Raw genomic sequence first — 22,637 nt, forward strand, 5'->3', positions numbered from 1 at the left:
CCCCCCCACCCTCCAATGCGACAGTTTAGGGAGAGTCTGTGAAGTGGTAGGAGTGGAGTGGCCACATCATTCTCTCTCCCCTACCCCCAGACTCTCTACCCCTCACAAGCAAACACCCTTTAAACGTGCAACGCGTGGACCCAGCAAACTACGCCCCCTCCTCCCTGATCCCCATCTTACCCCACCCCACCCCCACGGACTGAAGTGCCCCAGGCTCCGAAACCCGCTCCCCGCCTCCCTCAGGTGCCGCTTGACTCCCCCAGAGCAGCTCGGGCCACTTCGCGTCCTTTGCTGCTTAGTTTTGGGTGTTTATTCACTCTCCTTTTCCTCCTGAAGTTGGCTAAACTCGCCAATCTTTGGACCGGCTGCGGCGGAGAGAGTTTTGGTCTTCTGGGCATGGTCCAACAATGTTAATAGAGGAAGGATGTAATAACATGCCACGGGCAATAAATCATCGTTAGCTGCTCCCCTCCCCCTCCTCTGGGCCCTCCCCACCACCCTGCCCCCGCCCTCTCCCCCCCTCCCTCTCCCAGCCCCCAGCTCGCCCCCTCTATAGAGGAGAGGAGAGAGCGTGTAGAGGCGCACACTGCTGCTGGACTTTCACTCTTCTCTCGCCTGCTGACCCTTGAACACCTCGCAGCTTCGACCTCGGCTTCCCAACCTAGGATCATGGACGTGAAAGTGGTCGCCCTGGTGACCTTGCTGGTGGCAACACTTGCGCTCTCCGAGGGTAAGTGTGAGCCCCGCGCCCGTACCTCACGGGGGCACTCGGAGGCATCTTCCTGCCTTAGGGGACAGAAGCCCTGAGCCCCTGCCGTAAGAAGTACACTCTTCCCCTCTGGTTACTGACAAGTTTAAATGGCCCAATTAAGGTAGAATTCTTGCCTTCAAACCCAGGTGAGCCCTAGCGCTTTACTATACCTTTGGGGAGAGTAGGTCCCCTCCGGGAGCGGAGATTTTTCTACAAGTCTCGCTCACCGGGGAGCCGCAGGATCCAAGCCTGAGTTGGTTGGGGGACAAAACCAGAGAGAACTGTTTATTTTTCCAGGCAAGCTAAGGAGCTGCCCTCCTCTTCTTCCCGCCTGCTGCTGTGTCTCTACCAGCCTAGTTTCGCTTGCAGTTGGGCAAGGCTTGAGCACCCAGATCCGCAGAAACTGGGGAAAGACACCGTTTACATTTTCCCTGTTTTCAACTCAGCGATTGGCTAGAGGACGCCTTAAATTGGGCTGGGGAGGGCAAGCGACTTTCAACTCAAGCAAGAGCCGCTCTCCTTTGCCGATGAGACTGGCCTGGAGACGAGTGGAAATTTTTCTCCGCTCTAGCTGGAGACCACCATTCGTTCCCGAAGGGGTCTAGCTCCTTCCACTTCTTTTCACGTTGATGGGGCTAGGAATTTACTTTGGTATGTAAACGCATCAGTAACCAGAGAGAGGGGGAAAAACCGTTGAGTCCAGTAAAGAAAAAGAAACCTCGGGCCTTATTTCCCAGTTTTATTTTCTCCAAAGGAAAAAGAGAACAAAACTAAGCATGTTGTAATTAAAAACAGTGACCTTCCCTCCTCTCCTCTCTCAACCCCTCCTCCGACGGCAGGGATTTTTTTTTTCACTTTCTACTTTAGAATAACATCAGGCTGCACGTGTGCGGGCTTTGCCCAGCTGCTGCCTGCGGCTCCAGCTGAGGGCTCAGCTCCCAGCCCCAGCGTCCTTGCCCTGTGGAGATGTGCCCAGCAATTCTCTCAGTTGGGTTCTACTTCACCCCGAAATTCCTTCTGCACGGGACTCAGCTGATCTCAGAAGTTCTATCTACCAGGAGTCCATGTGTTCAGGGGTTCCCTCTGTCTAGGACTTTGCTTCACCGACACTTTCTGTTTCTCTGTGGGTGCCCCGGGACAACAGGCAAGGACAAGTGATCCGCAGAGATTTAGGGACGAAAGGGGAACTGGGTTAAAAATAACCCAGGCTTAGGGTTAGGACTCCTGGGGACTGGCGAGATCCCAAGGCACCTGGGAGAAACTGTCCAGAAAGTGCACCTTCCCTTAGGCTCTCTAAGCACACTTTCCCCAGCTAGGGAAACCTTCCAGAAACCAGCTATCTTTCTCGATATAAGGACCTGCTTAGTGCTGGGGTGATTTAATCCAAACGAAGCGTTCTAGGTCTCGCTTTCCCTTCCTCTCCTTCCCCTTCCCCACCCCCGCCCCCGGTGACCCTAGGGAAACAATGGAGGCGAGAGCCGGGGCTGCACAGCTGTTAGGATTGCACAACCTTTGAGCTGGAGAGCAAAACATGCCCCGCTAGCCTTCCCTTGCTAAATTTGCGTCCTCTCTGAATCTTAAGATTGAATTATGATGTTTGAAAAGATATGTACATGGGTTTGGGAGATGCAAGGTAACCAACCCCTTAATTTTATAAATAGGGAAAGTGAGGCCCCGGGAGGCGGAGAGGCTCTCCTGAAGTCACAGAACTATCCTAAGTAGCAGAGTCAGGCTTCGAACCGAAGCCCTCTGACTTAAAGATGTAGTAGCAAAGAAGGATGGATTTGGATTCAGAGAAGCCCTGGCTCTGTTCTTTACTGTCTGTGTGACCTTTGGTAAGTTACTTCATCTCTCTAGGCCTCAGTTTCCCTATCCGTAAAACAAGGGAGGTTGAACTAGATGCCCTTGGACGGCCCTTCCAGCTCCCAATGTAGTACTCAGCGATACTCAGTAAACTGCACCACGCGGTGGAAGCGCCAGCTTTCACTGAAGGATGATTTCCTTCCTTTGGTGTACCCGGCTCAGCGTCAGTAAACGAGCAGGAGCGCTGTGATGAGCTGCCAAGGAAAACGCTCGAGTGAGCGCGCGCTGCCTAGAGCCTGATAGCGTATGCACCAAACTATTCCAGTGATCCCCGTGAGCGGCCGAAGGCGTCCCAGGCAGAGCCCGGGCTCCAAAAAGTCCGAGAGCACTCCCTTCCCCCAACCCCATCCTCCTGCAGAAACACACCTGCGGATACAGCCTCTTTTGTAGTGGAGGCAAGGGCTCTCTGGCTATTTTTAATGGGTGTCGCTTGAAAGTTTAATCTCCTAGACATTCGGCAATTGAGAACCTCGGTGTCCAGTTTCATAGTTTGTAAAGGGAAAAAGAGAGCAGGGAAAAGAGAAGAGAGGGGAAACCGAGAGGCGGGAGGGAGAGACTGGATTGCCTTTCTCGAGATTGAGTTCCGAGAAAACTCAATTGGACGAACCAAGGTACCCTGAGCGCTCATGGCTCAGCTTGTCAGTTCTCTGAAAGAAAAAAAAGTTCTTAAAAACAACGAACTCAGTTTTTGGGAAAGTACTTATTTCTGTTTAGTCTTGTTATATCAGTGGAGTGTCTCCAGATTCGAAAGCACGAAATGGGGCGGGGGCTCTGAGTGTTTTGTTTTTGGTTTGTTTTACGCCCACCCCCACCCCCACCCCCACCCCCACCCCACCCCACCCCACCACTACGGGAATCATTCTAGTTGCCGTAAACCTGTGCTCCCAAAAGAGATAAGAGCTGGTGAAAGTAGCTAAAGAAGGTAACTGACAAGTTCCAACTACCAGGACTACCCAGGCGAGTTACTGATGTAGGGCAAAGTGATCACACAAGAGAAGAAATATCCGAGTTAATCTTCATTCCGTTATCCTTCTTACCTCCCAAGAGAATTGGGGAGGGGGTGGGTTAGCTCTACGAACGTAGCTTGAGTTCCATAAATACTTAGTCCATTTGTTGATTCCAGAAATGTACGACCGCTGGCTGATGGGCACCGTTCTTAATTTTAAATGAGGAAAAACAGTTTGAAAAATTGTCATAAATTTACTCCAAAATTACCCCTCTCCCCATCCTAATTACTCCAAAATTTGATCAAACAACGTAAATTTGTTAAAGTCCCAGGCACTGTGTTAGGGAAAAAATACAAAAGCAAAGTGAGATACTTACACTTCTGAAATTCAGCTTCACGTTTGAGATCGAAACGGTTGCATATGCATAGTTTGAGGTTATTAAGAATTTAGGGGGAAGGGTGAGACAAGAGGCCGATCCTGGCCATCCATACGAATGATAACTCTGCAACAACTTTCTTTCTTCATGTCACCTACCCTTTTCCTTCTTCATGCAAATCCTGCAGTTCAGAGTTTCACACACTGCTACGAATGCTTGGAACCTGGAGACAATGTCGGCTATACTTTGGCTAGGTTGGCTCAGATTTTCTGCCCCGTGGTAGAGTCACCAGCTCTTGTGCATTTGACTAAAGCTCTGGATGTTAGGGCGTTACCTTATTCTATATGGGACTGAGAAATTCTGCTGTGCCATATATACCCAGCAGCAGTCCCATGATTCTCAACCGTGAATGCAGAAGTCGGGAGACCTAGGTTCTTAAGGTAGTTCTTAAGGACGAGGTTTGCAAGCCTTAAAATAAAATGCACTACACAAATGTCTCTCCCCCCCCTTTGCTTCCTCCCATGGACACCTTAGCCCCTTATCTTGTATGAGACAAGATGTTCAATTAAGATTTAGATTCAGAGTTAAACTGATGGAAACCTAGGAGATCTGGATATCTATCTCCACCCTGACCCCCGTGACCCCTCCCTTCCAAGTAGTGTAGGTGGAACAAACTTGAGTCGGAAGAGACTTAGATTTGAATTCCCTCCTCTATCATTTGTCAGTTGTGTGGACAAGAGTTAAGTGATCTAATTTCCTATAAAATAAGGATAATAATACCTGAGATACTAACAGAGAGGTTGTGTTGAGATGCTGTTAAAATACTAGGGAGCATATCTGAGGTTGGTAAGTGTCAGGAATAGATGAAGAAAATTGGAATCAGAGCAGTTTACTGACTGCTCTAAAGCCAGGCCAGTTAATGAAAGATTCTGAAATTGGACCCAGGGCTGCTGATTGATTTATTATTATTAATTTTATATAAGAGAAGCAAATCAGGATTATGTGTTTACAGTCTTGGTTCTCTGGCTACTTACTTGTACTTTTTTCTTTTTTTAAAATTTTAAATGAAAATAATTGCAACAAATGTATCAACACCACTGTGGTAAAAAGCAGCATATATATTCATGCACACACACACACACACACACACACACACACACACATATATACATATATATGTTAATTTACTCTTGTTTTGAAAGTAAAATAATGATCCTTTTTTTTTTCTCTCCCACTCTAATTATTTTAACTCAAGACAAAGGTTACTCTGATAATGAGTGGAATGATCTCCATGCTAGGAGGATTCTTATCTTTTCTCTACACCTCAATAGTTGTATATCTTTGAAGAAGTAACTTAGTTTCCACGGGCCTATTTCCTTGTCTGTAAAATGGGGCTGGGGTGGACCAGACAGTCTCTAAGCTGCCTTTGAGTTCTAATAGTCAGTGACCTATTTGCAAGGGAAGGCAAATTCAGCCTCACCCTGTGTGCTGCTGGGTGAGACCCACACTGACCTTTCTGTTATGAGTCAGAAATGATCCCAGGCAGCTGCAGGGCAGAGATCACCTGGGCTTCCTGAGTTGATTTGAAGTGTTCATTGTACAGAATACACATTTGTGGCCTTGGACACCTTTGGTTGAACTCTGTGGTTGCCCAGGCCTTGGGGTGACCCAGAGCATTCAGCTGGGGCTGGGGCCAGGGTGTTTGACCCATTGCCCCCCGCTTGTGAGGTGGGGTGCTATTTGCACTGGAGCTGAAGCCTGACAACCTGAATTTCCCTTTGGAAGACTGATTGGCTCCGTTTCCCTTCTTTCTTTGGAGGATCGCTGTCCCAAGTATCCTGGACACTTGGACATTATATATTTAGATATGAGACAATTGAGATGGGAACTTCCAGAAGGGTTATAAATAGCTAAGCTAGATTAAATGCATCATCTACCCAGTGCCAAACTGCAGATAAAACCCAGTTCAGTAAATATCTAAGTAGTAGCTTGGTTTGTATTTTTTAAAATAGACTAACTATTGACTTTTATATAGCACATTAAGGCTTGCAAAGCACTTTATACATTATCTCATTTGGGCTTCCACAACCCTGCAAAGTAGGTGCTATAATTAGTTTCACTTTACAGATGAGAAAACTCATCTGGAGAAAGATTAAATGATTTGCCCAGGGCTATTCAGCCAGCAAATATGTGAGGTGAGATTTGAACCCAGGCCTTCCTGATTCTAAGTGTGGGGGTTAATACATCAAACAACACTGCCACCAACTGGACTCAAAATTTCGTTCTGTACAAAGTCTCTTTCTTAGCAAGGCTTGTTCAAGGCTTCTGGGATAGAATGAAGTGAAACAGCAGCTTGATCGTCTTCACAACCTTTGTCACGAGATGGCCAATTACCCTGTGTGGAGAATAAAATGGATCACAGTTTTAGAACCAGAAGAGCTTTTTGAGGTTAACTTCATTTTCACAGATGAGGAAAATGAGGACCAGAGAGATTAATGAACTTTGCCACTGTCACACAGCCAGTTAAGTAACTTCGAGGCAGGATTTTAATCCAGACCCTTAAGACAACAAATACAGTGCTGTTTCTAGGATGCAGAAAACCTAATCATTTGAACTCTTGGTGGGATAGCTAAAGAAGCTTCTCTTTGAGAAAAGAAAAAAAAATCTTATATGTGACTTTGTCACTGGATGGGACTAACTAAATCTTTCTTCTCTGTGCTTGCTGCAAGGATTACTAGGCCAGGTTGGTAAACAGCTATACTGCTTTCCTTGAGATAAAGAGCTCATTTTCTCACTGGTAGCCACTCTTGCCTAGCCCTAGTTAAGCTCTGATTTATTTATCTATCTTATCTATCTGTCTATCTATCTATCTATCTATCTATCTATCTATCTATCTATCTATCTATCTATCTATCTATCTATCCATCTATCTATCCATCTATCTATCCATCCATCTATCTATCTATCTCTATATCTTATCTGTTGGTCTATCAATTTATTCCACTGATGAAAGAAAGAGTTGATAGCCTTCCCTGCTAAGAAGTAGCAAAAATGGACTTTGCAAGGGAGTCGTTCAGAAGGCAAGCAGACCCTGACTTCTTGCTGACTAGGCATCCTTTGGAAAGGAAGAATTGCTCTTTGGGAAGCAGTAGGGTAAAGAAAAAAAAAAAGAATCAGCAGCTGAGTGTGAAAGCAGCCTCGGGCACACACTTACCTGTGCCACACTAAGCAGGTCATTTCACCCATTTCCTTCATCTGTAAAAGAAGAGTTGGACTCAATGACCTCGAATGTCCCTTCCACTTCTAAATCTATCATCATGTGATTTTATGGAAATTTACCTTCTTCCCTTGATTTCTCATATTGCATCTGACCTGGGCAGGAGCCCTAGAAATTGCAAGGCTGGCAATAATTTTCAGATCAGATGTGTTCAGAGTAGACTACCCCTTGGATACTCCTCTCAGCTCAACTGAAAACAGAAATGGCCCAGGCCTAAAAACAAGCTTTTGTCTTCTTGGTTATCAGTCAGGGCTTGTCTGACCTTGGAGAGTAGCAAGTTCTGTTTATTCCAAACCTTGGAATTGAAATAAACTATTCTCCCCAAATCAGACAATCAATCAAAATGAACAACACTTGACTTTAGAAAGAAAGGAATAAATATCCTGCACCCCCCTTCCCTCTATTCCCCCTACCCTCAGCCAAGGCTGCAGATGCTAACTGCAGCTTTGACCCTAGCTCACTCATTCTGAAGACACCAGAATTGAAGTATTCTCCCCAAGCCTCTTACAATTCTTTAAACACTCAAACCTTTTTTTGGACTTGCAAAGTAAATAATTTCAGATGCTGGTCTAATTCCTGATGAAAGAATCCAAGAATCCAAATAGCCTGGAGCATTAAGGATCATTTGGATGAAAATCTGAAGGGAGGAGGGGAACCCGCACATTTCTAGCCCCTCCAGGGCCTTCCAGTTATAGACACTGGGGATGAGTGGTGGATGTCACAGAAGCCCCTTGCTAATTTGCACTAATGAACATCAATTATAGCATTTTGCAGATTGGTAAATTGGCAAATGAACATAATAAGAGAACCCAGGAGGCTGCTGAATTCTTCGGGCTTTGGCTGAAGAAAGAGTACCACATCTGGCTTTGGGCCAGAGGTCCTGGGTTTCTCATCCTAGAGCCTAGGGCATGGTCCTCAAGATCTCTGCCTTTGGGTAGGAAGCAGTAAAGTTGTTGGCTTTTACTGTGAATTCAAAGATTTGAAGATTATTCTTGTGTAAACTCTTTCTTCTTTGAAATCAAAACTTCCAAGAACCTGAATTCCAATACCACTTTTGAGGCTTACTCTTTTTGTAGCCTTAGGGAAGTTATTTACCCTTCCCGTGCCTCAGTTTCCTCATTTGTAAAATGAAGCAGTGGGACTAGATGACCTTAAGGTCCATCCCAGCTCTAGATCTAGGATCCTAAAACTTGGAAATGCACCAGGGTGCTCTGGCTAAAGCCAGAAAATGCCAGTTTGGAACCTGGAAGACAAACTTATTTTCCTTGGGAAGTTCTGGAATTATTCTCTCTTGGTTTCTCCCTTCATCTCCCTTCTCATTTACCCTAAAGGCAAAATAAGTTTACAAAGGAAAACATAGGAGAAAAATACCCCAGAAAAGTACCCCTGATGGCAGTCTTTATCTTTTCTAATTGCTAATAGCACTGGGGGGCAGACAATTGGGTGCCTCCTTATTTTAAATCTCTTCTCTCTTCTTAGGTTCCAAATTCCCACCTGTTCTTTTGTCTGCTTAAATTGCAAAGGCTGAACTTAAGACCCTCAAACACTCACCTGGGAATGAGAAGTTTGCTCCCTTTCTCCCTTTATGCTGGTTATAAGCTGCACCTTTTTTGTCTCTGGTCTTTAACCTCTCATATCAGCTTCAGACCCTGCTTGTTTCTCATGCAGACTGAGAGCATAACGTGAAACATCTTTCTCGCTGCTCTTTCTAGGAAAACCAGTCAGTCTGAGCTACAGATGTCCCTGCAGATTCACCGAGAGCAACGTAGCCAAAGCCAACATCAAGCATCTCAAAATCCTCAACACACCCAATTGTGCTCTCCAGATCGTGTAAGTTGCCTAGGGAGTCATCTTTCACCGCATAGCCTGGGAAGGAGTGCCAGGCGCTGCTCGATGGCCTTTTGTTACTTGTAAGATAAGACACTGCTCTTGTCTCTAAGCCTCTGCCCCTTTGGGAGGCTCCCCTGAAATTGAGTGTGTGATTGCTAGGGTGATCATCACGTACTCTCCCTACCCTCCAACAAATAAAAGGCCAAAAGAAAAGTTAGCACAGTATTTGATACAGAGTAGGTGCTTAATACATGCTTTCTTCCTTCTTCTCATTTCCTTAGGAAGTCAAAGTCCAATTCACTATAGATCTATGGACTTTACTTATAATTATTTTGATTAGTTTTAGTTTCAAATGAATTCTGCTAATCGAAACCTCTTTGCAAATCCTGAAACATAATTGGAAGATGGTAGTTCAGTGAAGGAAATGCTACCAGAATTCAATGCCTCTCCAAATAGATCATTACATGAAACCCTGGTCAATGAAAATAAACAAACTCGACCCATAAACCATTTATTGATTGGTTACATATCCCTAAAATATAATGCAAGTAATAAGCATCTTAACTTCATAGAAGCAGATTATTTCGTTAAATCAAGGAGACATGAATTTAACATATGACAGTTAAAAGACTTTGTATTTGCCATTTAAGGAAAACGGGCTGTTTTTTCTCTCTTCCCCTCTCTTAGCTCACTTTTAAAACTAAGCTATTTCAGACAATAAGACGCTATAGGAAGGAAAGGAATCTGCAGCTGTAGTAAATGTAGCAACAGGCTACTGCAAAAAATCTTTGTGGCCAGAAAGACATCCTTCATCCTCAACATTTAAGTTCCTAGTATTTGTGAAAGAAAATCCAGAAATCAATTGTCTACCATTTCCAATCCATTTTCTTTACCTTCATTCTTGCTCTTTTGCTGGTATTTATGGCTTAGCCCTTATCAACCTTTGTTCCATCTTAATCAAAGTCTTCTCTTGAAAAAGATAAGTTCTTCTAAAAACCTGAGAAGGGATTCTTTTCAAAACCTAACTTTTCCTCCCAAATCCCAAAGCATGTCATTTAAAACAATTTTCCATGAACCCAGAGACAATCCCGATACAGTTGGTCTGTTTTCTTGTGGTTTTTTTTCTTGTTCGTGTTTGTTAAACTAAATTCCTTCTTTGTGAAGTTCAGTTTGCAGTAGGAATCCCAAAACAACTCTGAGTTTTGTTTTAGGGAAAAAATACTGCCCCAAAAGATAATTCCTGAAACAATCATCTATACAATTTCCTCACTGATGAAGAGCCATATAAAATGTATTTTGTTTTTAAATACCATATGTTTTTTTCTCAAAACCTCAGTTTTGAAGAACACTGTAACTAATATAGTTTTTGATTCTTTAGTTTACTTATTTTCTATTGAAAACAGAGTGCAGTTTTTAAAAAATTTTACAAGGATTTCATGCGAAATTTACTTTTTTCCCCTCCACATCAAATTCATGTAGTTTGCCCTTTCTGCTTTAAACTTTAGGTTAAAAACTACCTATAGCACAGTTTGGAGAGGAAAAAAAATCTTGATTTACCCAAGGTTTGGAGTAAGATCCCAAAGCTTTGGGAAAAACTCATTTCAATTCCTCTAATTCTCTGGGGGCTTTTCTCTTAGGATGTGTTGGCCTATGTAGGCTGCATTGAACTGGCCTTGTGTTATAATAAACAGGTACCTTGATGAGTCATTTGCAAAATAAAATCCTTGCAGGGTCTTTGCTTAAGCCAACCAGATAGGCTGAATTAGATGGCACAGGTCTAGTATAGAACTAACTGTCCTGTACTTATAGGCTTATCATATATTTGGTCATTAGGTCCTCTTACTCTTTCTCTGGATAGGCAGTGGGATTCCTGGTGCTTCAATGCTTAGCTTGGAATGGTGCCATAAAATCCTAGAACCAATAACTTCTAGATGGAAGCTGGGACAATAGAATCATGTATTTGCAGATAGAAGAGAGTTTAGAAGTTACTTATTCCAACTGCCTCATTTTACAGATAACAGAAACTAACACCCAGAGACATTAGATGACTTTTTAAAAATTATTTTTAATTTATAGAATAAAGCAAGCCTTTCCATAACATAGTGCAATAAAAAGATGATTGTACATGAAACCACAAATTTGTTATGCACAACTTACTATTCCTTTCAAATATATAACAAAATTATGTAAATTTATTTTTTTCTTTTTTTTCTTCCCATCCTAGAGATGGCTACCATTAGACACAAATAGGTGTATGTGTATACACACATACATATGCGTATATATACACATACTATATATAAATGTATGTATATGTATATGTATGTATATGTATATGTATGTATGTGTGTGTATATATATATATATAAATATATATAATTGTTTTATATATACTTCTATTCTTTCTCTGGATGCAGATAATATCTTTCTTCATATGCCCTTTATAGTTAGTTTAGGTATTCATGAAAGTCGCACATCTACCAAAAGGCAGAGCTGAAATCCAAATCGAAGTCCTTTGACTCAATCTATTGCTTTTTCTGCTGCATTGCGCTAGTTGCTTCTGTGTCCCAGGGACATCACTTTATCATCCAAGGAGGATGCCGTCACTGAGCAGAGATGATGATAGGTAAATAGGGTTTACAGGAAAAAAAAACGTACTCATATGTTAATAGCTATGCTTCAAAAATTATTGAAATGCTCACTTAGACATAGTATCTTTTCCGTTTCATTGTTGGTCATTTTTCTCTTTCTCCTTTTTTTAAAGTAATTTTTTAACTAACAAAAATTGATTTTGTCTCTGGTGGTTTTTATCTTCCGGCAGGGCAAAGCTGAAGAGCAGCAGCAGACAAGTATGCATTGATCCTAAATTAAAATGGATTCAAGAATACCTGGAAAAAGCTTTAAACAAGTAAGCAAGACAATCACAAAAGGACTTTCAGCTAATCCAAGCTGGGAAGTGCAAGAACAGCTTACCAATGTAAAGGGTAACAATTTGGGTGGGGGAGGGGTCCTCATTCAGAAGGACTGAAGTGTTCATATGGGATAAGGCATGAATCTATTGCAAGCTTGGGAGTTTATCAAATATGTACACAATTAAGCATCCATAGTGCACCGGTACATTATTGTAACAGAGAATAATAGACAGATCTGGCTCTGCTCTTGCAAGTCAGATCTCTATAACTGGGGTTTTTCTAGACTCATCATCTTTATAAAATAGCATTTCTTACCAGCCAAATGCTTTCTTTATTTTTACTTTTTTTTTAAATCCACGATTACTTCAAAATCTATTATTCAACTCACTCTGAAGCTTTCTTTTCTTCTATTGTGAGCCTGGGTGCACAGTTAGCTTAATGATGGTCAAATGAGATCAATAAAAAAAAAAATGGAAGTTGAGAATTGAACCAAACTCCATTCCCTGCCCTCAAGAAGAGGATTAAAAAAGGGGATTCTCTAATTTGCTGGCCAATCTGGAATCCCATTGATATGAAGAGGGATAGTTTGTATTACTCTGATTGAGTCATTTTGGACTCCCTGCTGAATGTTATACAAGATCAATAGTGTCCCAGTGACTTAAGAGATTCGTATTTTCCCTGCCTTAGACTTCCATAAGACCTTCCTACTAATCTGGTATGCTGGAAATGAGGTTATAGTTAATGAAAGTGAAATTCAGATCCCTGGTCTCCAAGACCAAGACTAATCTCCAGCTGCCTTGAATAGAAACAAACACAAATGGAAATGCTCAAATTGCTCTTTGGTTCAGGGATACAAACTGCTGTGGCCTCAGCACTAGCCATCACCCCATTAGCAGCTGTGTACCCAGTGTCTTCTTCTATCCCTCCCCCATCCCTTGTCCAAAAGCCATGCTTTAATTTTGCTTCTACTTATCTTTTCTGTACTTGAGATGCGACCCAAAGAGCTGTGATAGTGGTGAGATAGGAGGTCACCTCTGTTTGACTACTGCCACCTCTCTCCAGGAACCCTCCCCTTCCTGGTTCTCAGCTTGCCCTAGGCTTACAGTGCTTTAAAATGTTTAAAAACACCCTATGTGCTCCATTTCAGGACACTGGAGTTGGCTCATGCCTTAGGGCTACCAGATGCATATCCCTATTTTCCTGGAAACAGAAAAGAATGTTGGCTAAATTTAATAGAGTTTTAAGTTCAGCAGTTTTTAGGTATTTGGTCCTGAAACTAGCTCCAAAGAAAAGCCGTCTTGCCCAGGCAGGGCCATACAATCTCTGAGATTTCTGAAACCAGAGCATTTACCCACTACTAATACCCTAGGTCATTAAGCGACTGCAACTTGGGGTCTATATTTCAATCACAAATGTTGGCAGGAATGAAATTTCTGTGGATAAATGCTATTTGTAGATGGTTCAGGTGGTGGCTATAGCTTTTGGCATGGCATGCTTTCGATATATTTTTGTGCACATTTTTTTTCAACTTTTCTTCAGAAAACAAATGTATTTCAGAATATATTTATAGTTTCATTGAACAATTCATATATTTGAATTGGAGCCATATGAATGTCAGTAGTTTAAATTTCTATATTACACCCAACTACTGACAAAATTTGTAAAATATATATATTATATATATGATGTTAATGTAGCTTATCAATCTCAATCAGCCATACTATATTTTTTCACTTGTATTGAAATTGTATCAAATGTGACATTATATGCACTAGCAATAAAATGGCTAATTGTTTCATGGTACAAAAAACCTCCTGTATGTGGGAATTTGTTTATATGGAATAAAATTCAAAAGTTTTTTTTTAATAGATGGGGCTCTTGTAAATTGCTTAAATTTGCAAAGGAAACTGAACTGGTGTTCAAGTGCCTTAAAAGGCCTTCCCATAAATGGTGTAAAGCTGCCCAGACTTGTCCAATTTTTAATTTGATCACAGGAAAAAGGGCAGGATTATTTTTATGGCATTTTCCCCTTTCTTTCCTATAATGAAACCCATAAGATGACATCTAGCTCACTAATTTTGCTTATCTTACCTTCTCTTCCTTAGTATCCATAACATCCCCCATGTAATATCCAGTGACCTGATGTTGACATAATATTGAACTATCCAGGGATGCCATTCACTACATAAATCATTAAATACCATTAAGCTCATATCATTTTAATTTTGTAGTCACTTGGGCAGTCATTCTTCTAAATCCTTCTAACAACCTAACTTGTTCTCCAGAACAGTCCCAGTCATAACCAAAAAGAATTCAAGCAGTAAGTAAGCAAGACAAAGATGGAATATTTCTTGTCCTCTTCTGGGTATTAGTCAAAACTTTGTTTCATGAGTTATGAACAAAATTTAGATCAGCAACTGCAAGAGAACAATGCATGATAAAAAAAAAAAGATGGGCGGTCAAATCTCTAGAATGAGGGATGAGCAGCCTATGTGCTCTCTTTGGTTTTCATGGGATGTTAAGTGAACATGGGGAAGAGTCTTAAAGAGGGGACAGGCCTAAGTGGATTTCAATCTGTAAATGTTGGATGAAATACCCACTTAGATAAGACTGAAAGGCCATTGGGTTATTGGAGATTTTAGTTTTATATCTAGTTCATTCATCCCTATCTCCAATGTTTATATTTGTTTGATCTAAGCAAAGTTAAGTCCTTCGTGACCTTTGAATAATATAATTGGAGATTTAGGAAAGCAGCAAAAAGGATAGAAATTTATGGTGTCTTCCTCTTTGGGAGGGCGTCATTTTGGCATGGACTTTTCATAGTGGTCAATAGGTATCTCAGGAATTGAAGGTTAACAAAACCTGTGCAAATTGCCCGATGTGGGTACATCTTATTGATTACAATTTAGGGGGCTTATGGAAATTCACTTGAATTTATTCAATGATATGTTTTATTATATGAATTCATAATGTTGTAAATGCTTTACTGCATTTTCAAAGAGGGGGAAACCTTTTCTGGGGGCCTTCCAGGCCTGAGAAAGTGAAAAGGGGGATGGACTGATTTATAAGGCAATGTTAAATTTGCACAGATTAAGACGAACTGTTTCATTTCAACGTTATTAATGGTTCTACTGGTTTTATCTAAGGGGGCGCAGACAAGCAAGAGTGGGGAAAAAAGAAAAGATAGGAAAAAAGAAGAGAGAGAAGAAAAGAAAGGCTGCTCAAAAAAAGAAAAACTAGTTGCCCTTTGCTGCCCCGGAGAGATGGACCCCCTTCCCCCCACAATATGCTCTTCTATTTATCCTCGGCGTTTTGTAAGCCTTCCCTTACTGCCTCTGGTAAAGAAAGAAACAGTCCAACTGGCACTTACGGCTGACCTTGTATCTGCCTTCCAGTGACTGAGCAACTTTTCGAGTTCTGATGGTATGTGTGCTCTGTTTGAGGCCTTTCTGGGCCCAGTTAACTTATGAAGAAGGTAGTTGTCTTTCAGAAATGGGGGTCGTGATCTGTAAGACCCAGCCAGCATTCCCTGAGACTCTTTTTTGCCCCTAAAATTGACTGAGGGCTCCATGTTAAGCTTGCATCTCTGAAGTTCTTTACCCAAGGCCTTCTGACAGGCTCCGCAGTCTCCCACTCCGAAAATGGCCCAGTTAAGGAGGCCAGCCCAGCACCCGTACAAGTTCACTTTGCATGCCAGCTGACCTGGGGGAGGGTGGTGCTACAGAGCCTCAGCTCTCCCATACAAAAAGGTGACGTGCTTGGAACTGCAGAGCAACAGCCATGAGGAAAAACCCAAACCCAAACCAAAATGACACTAGGTATTAAGAAAAAGTGTTCTCCTTTTCTTCAGCTAAGTTTTTTAAGGGAGGACACCAAGCACTGGGCAAAAGCAGCTTGGCCCCAGTGCTTGGGGCAGGACTCACTCCATCTGGGTTGCAGTTAATAAGGTGCTCTGTCCTCCAGTTCCTGGTTTCCAATTGCACTGATGACACATTGTTAATTGATAGCTGTTTTTTCAACCATGGTGCCTGTTGATCTTCATCCGTGTCCAAGCCTCCCAGCCTGGAGCTCAGCCTTTCCTGTGTTACCTCAGAGCTTGGGTTGGAGGTGGTGATGCTTTATGTTAGAGGTTCTTGCCACATGTTGAGAAGCAGGAGCCCCAGAGGGGACACCTCTGTTCAAAGCATCCTGGGGACAATCCACTTACTGGGACTGTGAGTTCTCTGGGTAATCTGATGTGTATGCTGCCTTTCAAATATCATCTCTGTAATTGAAAGAGGGTCATTGGGATCTACTTCTCTGCTGTGGGGAAGACCCACAATCTGGGTCAAGAAACCCCATTGTGATATTCGCATATTCCCTTTATGAGGGTTCCTTGGCGTGGTAGGTAGGCCCTTTGCCCTGATGTCCACTCTCTTTGAGAACTGAGTGAGGATGTTTCTGGCTATAAACTAGAACCCAATGGATTGATGGCCCAAGCGATCAAGCCTTCTATTTAGATGAAATAAATGCCCAGAGGAGAGCATGGGGGTATCCATTGCCTTATAACAGACCTTCTTGTGTCTTGAAGACTTTAGAATGAAAGAGTGATTTTTTGATTCTTTTCCTTCATCTTCTCCCCTTCCCCCTCAGTTTATCATTTTAATAAATTCCAGAAAGACAGATGGATAGAGTTGGGGGATATAGAATGGAAAGAGGAAGGAAAGATGAGATGAAATAATACCCTGACATAAAGGAATGTGAAATTCATGATGATCAAAGTGGTGTTAAGCTCCTCTCAGCACTTTGAATGCCTCTGTTGTATTTTCAGTAAATTTAAAGTGTTCGTTTTCCTCATTGGATAAAAGTGTCTGGAGAACCAGCTAAAATGCCACAAAAGAACATTTGTTTCTCAGTTGCTCCCCCATTTGATCTGAGATAACAGCCAGGCTACTGCTGCACAGTTGATGGGAGGGAAGCCCTTGATGATAGCAGTTTAATAAACTTTTGGGTGTGGAGGAATATCTTCCTTGGAAAGAGCTATATTGTTGGAGATTGGACTGAAAAGAGTTTGGTTTATGGTCCTTGTTCCCCTCCCAAGCTCCAAAGACGCCTGGCTGTTTGCTGACACAACTAGTGGTGAAATATCAGGCCGAATGGTCATATTCCTTGGAGAATCAATGGGAGCTCTGCTCAGGGAAAGAGGCAGTGGAGATGGCCACATGATATGCTAGAAGCCCCTGTTTCATAACCAAACCTTTGCTCATGACAAAATGGTTTTCATTAATCCATCAAAGTGCAGAAACAATGCTTAGCTGCTTGAGTATAAAGGATGAGGTTGGCTCAGGCCCCAGAGCATGATAAAAAACAATTTAGCTTCTTGGAACCCACAGATTGGGGGTGAAACTTGTTAACCAAGCTTACTGTGTGATGATGAAAAATTACACTTTCCATATTGCAGCGGGGAAAACAGCTCCTTGGTTCTGTCACTGTGGAGTCTTCTGTGGATTTCTGACTTTAGCATTCTTCTCCCTTTGCCTTTCTAAGAGGGTGCCAGCTGCGTTCCATGGGTATGCTTGGGAAACATGCCAAGGTCAAAGGAAGAGGTGAAATAGTTTAGATATTGATTAGCATGGTGTTTTGCCTCCTTCCTAATTGCTACCCATCTCTACAGCACTTTATCTTGCTAAGTGGCTTTTGTAAAAGTATTCATCAGCAGTACTGATCCTAATTTACTTGAGACAATGGAAAGGTAACTGGCTCAGATTGGAACAGGAAAGAGCATATATTTTCACTGCCTTTTTGAATCCTAAATCTTTAGCATAATCTACTGAACTCTTCCTCAAGAGCTGTGTTCCCTTTAAATCTAACCTGAGACAATAAGATACAGAATAACGGCATTTTATGTGTTAAGGATCATATTATAAATTAAGGAGGCTTGCTGAGACTCCTTTTCTAGGGCCATTTGCTCATGCTTTGCCTCACCTGTATCTTCATTGCCCTGTTAGATGCAAATGAAACAGATATGGCAGCTAGAGGGAACTAGATGCTTAGCAGGATAGAGCTTCATTTAAATGCAGGATTGCAGGCTTCTAGGTAGCCTGGTTGGGTAGCAGTTAAAGGTCATGGTCTTTGCATAGCAATACAGCCTGTTCATGTGGTATGTTATGGTGATCTTGGATGCAAGTTAAATCCATGTCCTTGGGAGAGAGTGAGACGTGTCAATCAGCACGTGTGCTCTGAAGTCCGTGAACAGCTTTCTCATCACCTGGCCAGTTCTACCCCTTCTGGGAACTTGTTTGTGTAAGTATGAATCCTGCTCATGATCTCAGGTCAATGAATGCATTTGTCCTTCATTCATACTGCACTGATTTTTTAAAATGAGATTATTGCCAAAGGCCAATTTCTGTTTTATTCTGTTTGACCAAAACTTGTCCTGTTTCCTTGTCAATTTGTCCATGTCTTTAGTCTTTGCTGTGTATTCCATCTTCCTCTTCACCTCTTTAATGCTGACCATTTCACTAACTCTGAACTGCCTTCACTACCCAGTCACAGTGATGCAGGACCTTTGTTTCCTGAGTCTTTTTCCAAAAGAAAGAGCATCACATGAGATTTTGAAGTAATTCTTGAAATGCCAACTTCAAGGGCATTCCAAGCAGGCATCGGTGTTTGAAACTTGATTGAACTTTGAGAAATGACCACCTGTCTTTGAATAGAGTCCAATGATGACTAAGCCTTTAGTCGGAATTTGCCTTAATGGTATTTCACTCTGTTCTTCATTAACAGGAGGTTCAAGATGTAAAAGGCACGCATTGTTAAGACTGAAGCCTGAAGGATTTCTTACTGTAGGACCAGAAAGCAGATAACAAGTATTAGGGAAGGAGTGCTCATGGCTGTCACCAGGCAGCTCTAGGGATGGCTAATGCATTTCAAAGGCTCTGTTTTGCACAAATCCTGGCTTGCTTTCACTGTATTATTATGTAGCAAGATATATGGTGTTTATTTTTTATTAAGTTTCTTCTATTGAATGTCACTGGTGACAGATATGAACTCGTTAGACTAAGTTCTTTATTTTTACTTATGTTATCATTTTTCCTGTGTGAGCCCTAGTTTATCTTGCACTCAGCATTTGGGGCACACCAAGAGTTACTGGGTTTTATATATAAATATATGGCAGGACATGAGCTACAGTATGTGCCAAGATCTTTAGCTGAAGAGTATGACTTATTGACATGAAGGATACGGCCATTTTAGGAATATGGGCCCAGAATAACAGACACCAATGTTGGCCCAGTATTAGGTGGGTGGCCTGATTTTTTTTTTAATTAGTATGTTGCTCTTGAGTTAATTCCCTCTCTTCATGTGAGAACAGAGAGCATCTTTTCAGGTCACGAGGAAGTCATCTAGGAAGATGATAGATGCTCACAAGGTTGGCCCATTACTGGCCATTGTCAAAAATGTGAGGGCAGAGCAGGGCTACACCATCCATGTTGTCACCTGCATCCCATCATTTTCTCCTCATTTTCATTTTTTTTCTCCATCCATCACCACATGTATCTGAGACTGTCTTTGTCCATGGCACAGGAAAAAAAAACCTCTGAAGACTAAACTTTTGATTTAAACCAAGCATTGAAAAATAAGTGGAAATCTGTCATGTCCCAAAGGTATACTGCCAATGCTGTGTGTTTCATATGTGTCTTGTATGGAATATTGTCAAAATGTCAAATGCTGTGTTTTTGTGTAGAATTGATGTCAAACAGTATGCCCAATGTGAAATGCTGTATGTTCTGTTGGAATGCAAAAGCTGGGATTGAGCATGTATACCCTGATGTCTCTTGACCCTGCTGCCAATTTGTCAATGTGTGTGTACGTATATCCCTTTGTTTTGGGGTTGTTTTAATTGCCTCGCTGATCAGAGGATAAACAATGTTCCCTTCCCTCAGTAGAACACAGGGTGATCAGGGTGGTCACTGAGTTAGCCTTCCAGGGCTGCAGGCTAAGCACCTTGTCATGGGGACCAAAGCTTTTGGAAATTATTGGGGAAGCTTTACTCTGCTGCAGTGAGGACTAGGAAACTTAGAAATCAGAATGTCCTGAAAAGACTCCTCCTCCTGTACTGTCAATAGCAGACATTTTTTTAAAAAAGTGAGGCACTACAACATGAAAACATCTCCTAAATAACAATTTGACTTGGTTCTACACCTGTACTAATCTGGAAACCATACCCCTTCTCTGTGCTTACAAAGGGGACCTGACCCACTCATTTTTCAGCATCAACCCTCTCTAATTCTTTTTGGAAAGGAGTTATTTGGCATTGTCTTAAAATAGATCAGGCAGGAGGCATCCACCATCTCTACTTTCAGTTTGATCCCATGTGACCTCAGCCTGTTCCTACCCTGTCTTTTAGTTCCTGAGAATTATGGGCCTTTTTTTTTTCCCTTTGAGATGAGTGACCAAAATGTCACACTTATTAATTCAACAAAGTGCCTACTATATGCTAGGTCCACTGCTATTTCCCTTGCCTCAGTTTAAATCCTTTCTCAATCTATGAAATCAGTGATAAAATATGAAGACCAGTTGACAGGCCAAGACAAGAAATAAGCAGCACATAAATTATGTGTACACACAGTAAGAGGAAAATTGGATTTAAAATTTTTTTGGATTTAGTAATCTAAGGGATTATCAATAGCATCTGTTAAAAATTTTAACATTTCTATGTTGAACCAGGACATGATTCCTTTAAATTGGATCTGATTAAGGGAAGAAGTTGAATTTGTCAGCTGAAGTCATTTCTTTATTCTAATTTACTAGAATCACTTCCCAATATCCTTTGTTGTTTTAAAAAAGCTGAAGACCACAATGAATTTCAAGACTTGTCTAACTGGGTCCTTGACTTGAGATTAACTTGTCTTATCCCTAATTTAGTTTCTGAATCACTTATAAAGCAAAATTTTGGTGGAAACATGTTAGGTTTTTTGTTTTTACAAAGGTTCAGAGGTTCTAAAGGATTTAGGTCTTCCATCTAGGCTTCTTAGATATTTGGAATCCTGACTCAATACTCTTGGTAGATTCCAAAATCTGTAGGTCTTATAAATGAGAAGAAAGTTACATTTCTGTTTTTTTAAATTTTTTTTTTAATTTCAGTTAACTACAGTTTTTTAGGAAATTTTTCATGGCTTTGTCACCTAGAGGATAGTAGAGACGGGAAGAAAAATGCTATTGTGTAAGAAACAAATCTCCCCACCCCCAAGTTGACCAAGATAGGCATTCATTGAAACAGCCCATTTGCAAATGAATATTCACTAAGTGCTCCTTGATTTTAGAGATTTGTGTTTTGTAGACCATGAGGCCACTCAACCCCATGGAATAATAAAAGGGCATTTGTCTTGATACTGAATCTTTCCTATTGAAGTCCCAGCTCCCCATTCACATCCATTGCATCAGAAATGTTGAATGAGGAAAGTAAAGCTGCAACCCAAGTTTGTTTGTGTTAAAAAAAAAAAGATGACTGGGTTTCAGTATTTTGTACTGTTGTCTGTGTTACATGCCATTGTTGTTTAAGTATCCCAACTTCAAGTGGACCAGTTGAGTCCTGGATGCTGAGTCTGAGTAGAAGAGAGTTCAGCTATGAAACTTCACCAAAGATGAAGTTAGAGAAAAGAATCATTTTGGGGTAGGGGCCTGCATAGCTACTAACAGCATCTGTAAGCAGGAGAGGATTAAAAGCATGTAGACAGAATAAGAAGCATATTTTCAGTAAATGTCACCCTATCTATTGTGGAAAACCACACACGCTCTCCAGCAGGGAGGAAATGTGAGCCAGGAGACTGAATCATATCTGGAGTGGTGACCTTGGACAACAGTATGTTTTCACAGCTTTAATTTCAATTTTAGGACAGTGAATTCATTTTTTATTTTACATTGTGATGACCTTGTAGTACAAGATGGTGCCATTTGAATCTGAGGGTATACCTGGGGGTGGAATTAAATGATTTCTTGGGTGTTTTGTGTACATCTACACCCCTCCATTGCCACTACTCAAGTCTTCTTGGTATAATTTGATTTCTCTAATCAACAAAAAGTCAGTATCATCACTTCTTTGGGAGCTTTGGACCTTCCTCCCTTTGAAATCCTTCACTGACACACATTGGACAGGGAAAACACACCTGAGAAATGCCTGTTACCAAAATGATAGCTTTATTTATTTTTCTGGTTAGAAATTTCTAGGTTCGAGACATGACCAACCCACAGGCACTATCAAGGGCCCAGAAGGAACCATTTGCCCTAGAAAAAATGTTCATAAAAGCTCAATCCCCGATCAATTATAACAATATTGTTGTGTTGTTGCTGTAGTTGTTGTAAAAATGTGATAAATACTGTATTTTGTATTTTTTAAAAAAGCAAATCTCCCATATAATGTGAAAAAGAAAGTTCCTCCAGAAGGCAGCTGTAGTGTATACATCATGCTTCTTTTTTAAAAAAAGAGTAACTCCTTTTGAGAAAGAAAAACATGTTTTTCATCACATTCATGTCTTTGATGGATGTATATGCACTTATCATTTTCCTAATAAAGATCTGTATTCAAACATAATGTTCATTGGTCTGAAGTTGGTATTTGTCAAACTTATTTTTTTTTTGCCCCAGATTTCCATTCATTTCTCCCACCTAAGCCCAACACATATTAAATGATGAGAGAAGTTAT

The 22,637-nt window shown here is 41.4% G+C and overlaps 1 protein-coding gene across 2 annotated transcripts; it reads left to right on the plus strand.

Annotated features, from left to right (window-relative positions):
• The first annotated feature begins 550 nt into the window (after positions 1-550).
• On the plus strand, positions 551-22,526 carry CXCL12 (C-X-C motif chemokine ligand 12). Of its 2 annotated transcripts, none has more exons than XM_020994493.2 (4): positions 551-730; positions 8,927-9,044; positions 11,866-11,952; positions 15,103-15,211. In XM_020994493.2, exons 1-4 carry the CDS (start codon positions 670-672, stop codon positions 15,194-15,196), a joined length of 360 nt encoding a protein of 119 aa, XP_020850152.1. In that variant the 5' UTR covers positions 551-669; the 3' UTR covers positions 15,197-15,211. The 2 variants fall into 2 exon arrangements, with proteins under 2 accessions (XP_020850152.1, XP_020850153.1); XM_020994494.2 differs by lacking the exon at positions 15,103-15,211 and adding an exon at positions 18,722-22,526 and having other exon boundaries at positions 554-730.
• Positions 22,527-22,637: the final 111 nt, after the last annotated feature.

This window comes from Phascolarctos cinereus, unplaced genomic scaffold (assembly GCF_003287225.1).
Source record: "Phascolarctos cinereus isolate Bilbo 61053 unplaced genomic scaffold, phaCin_HiC Scaffold_3;HRSCAF=262, whole genome shotgun sequence".
NCBI lineage: Eukaryota > Metazoa > Chordata > Mammalia > Diprotodontia > Phascolarctidae > Phascolarctos > Phascolarctos cinereus.

Bases quoted from the DNA above. Each gene is read 5' to 3' on its own strand.
- CXCL12 (XM_020994493.2), top strand. From the start codon at position 670: ATGGACGTGAAAGTGGTCGCCCTGGTGACCTTGCTGGTGGCAACACTT. The intron at 731-8,926 runs GTAAGTGTGAGC...TGCTCTTTCTAG, and splicing joins AACACTTGCGCTCTCCGAGG to GAAAACCAGTCAGTCTGAGC. The intron at 9,045-11,865 runs GTAAGTTGCCTA...ATCTTCCGGCAG, and splicing joins AATTGTGCTCTCCAGATCGT to GGCAAAGCTGAAGAGCAGCA.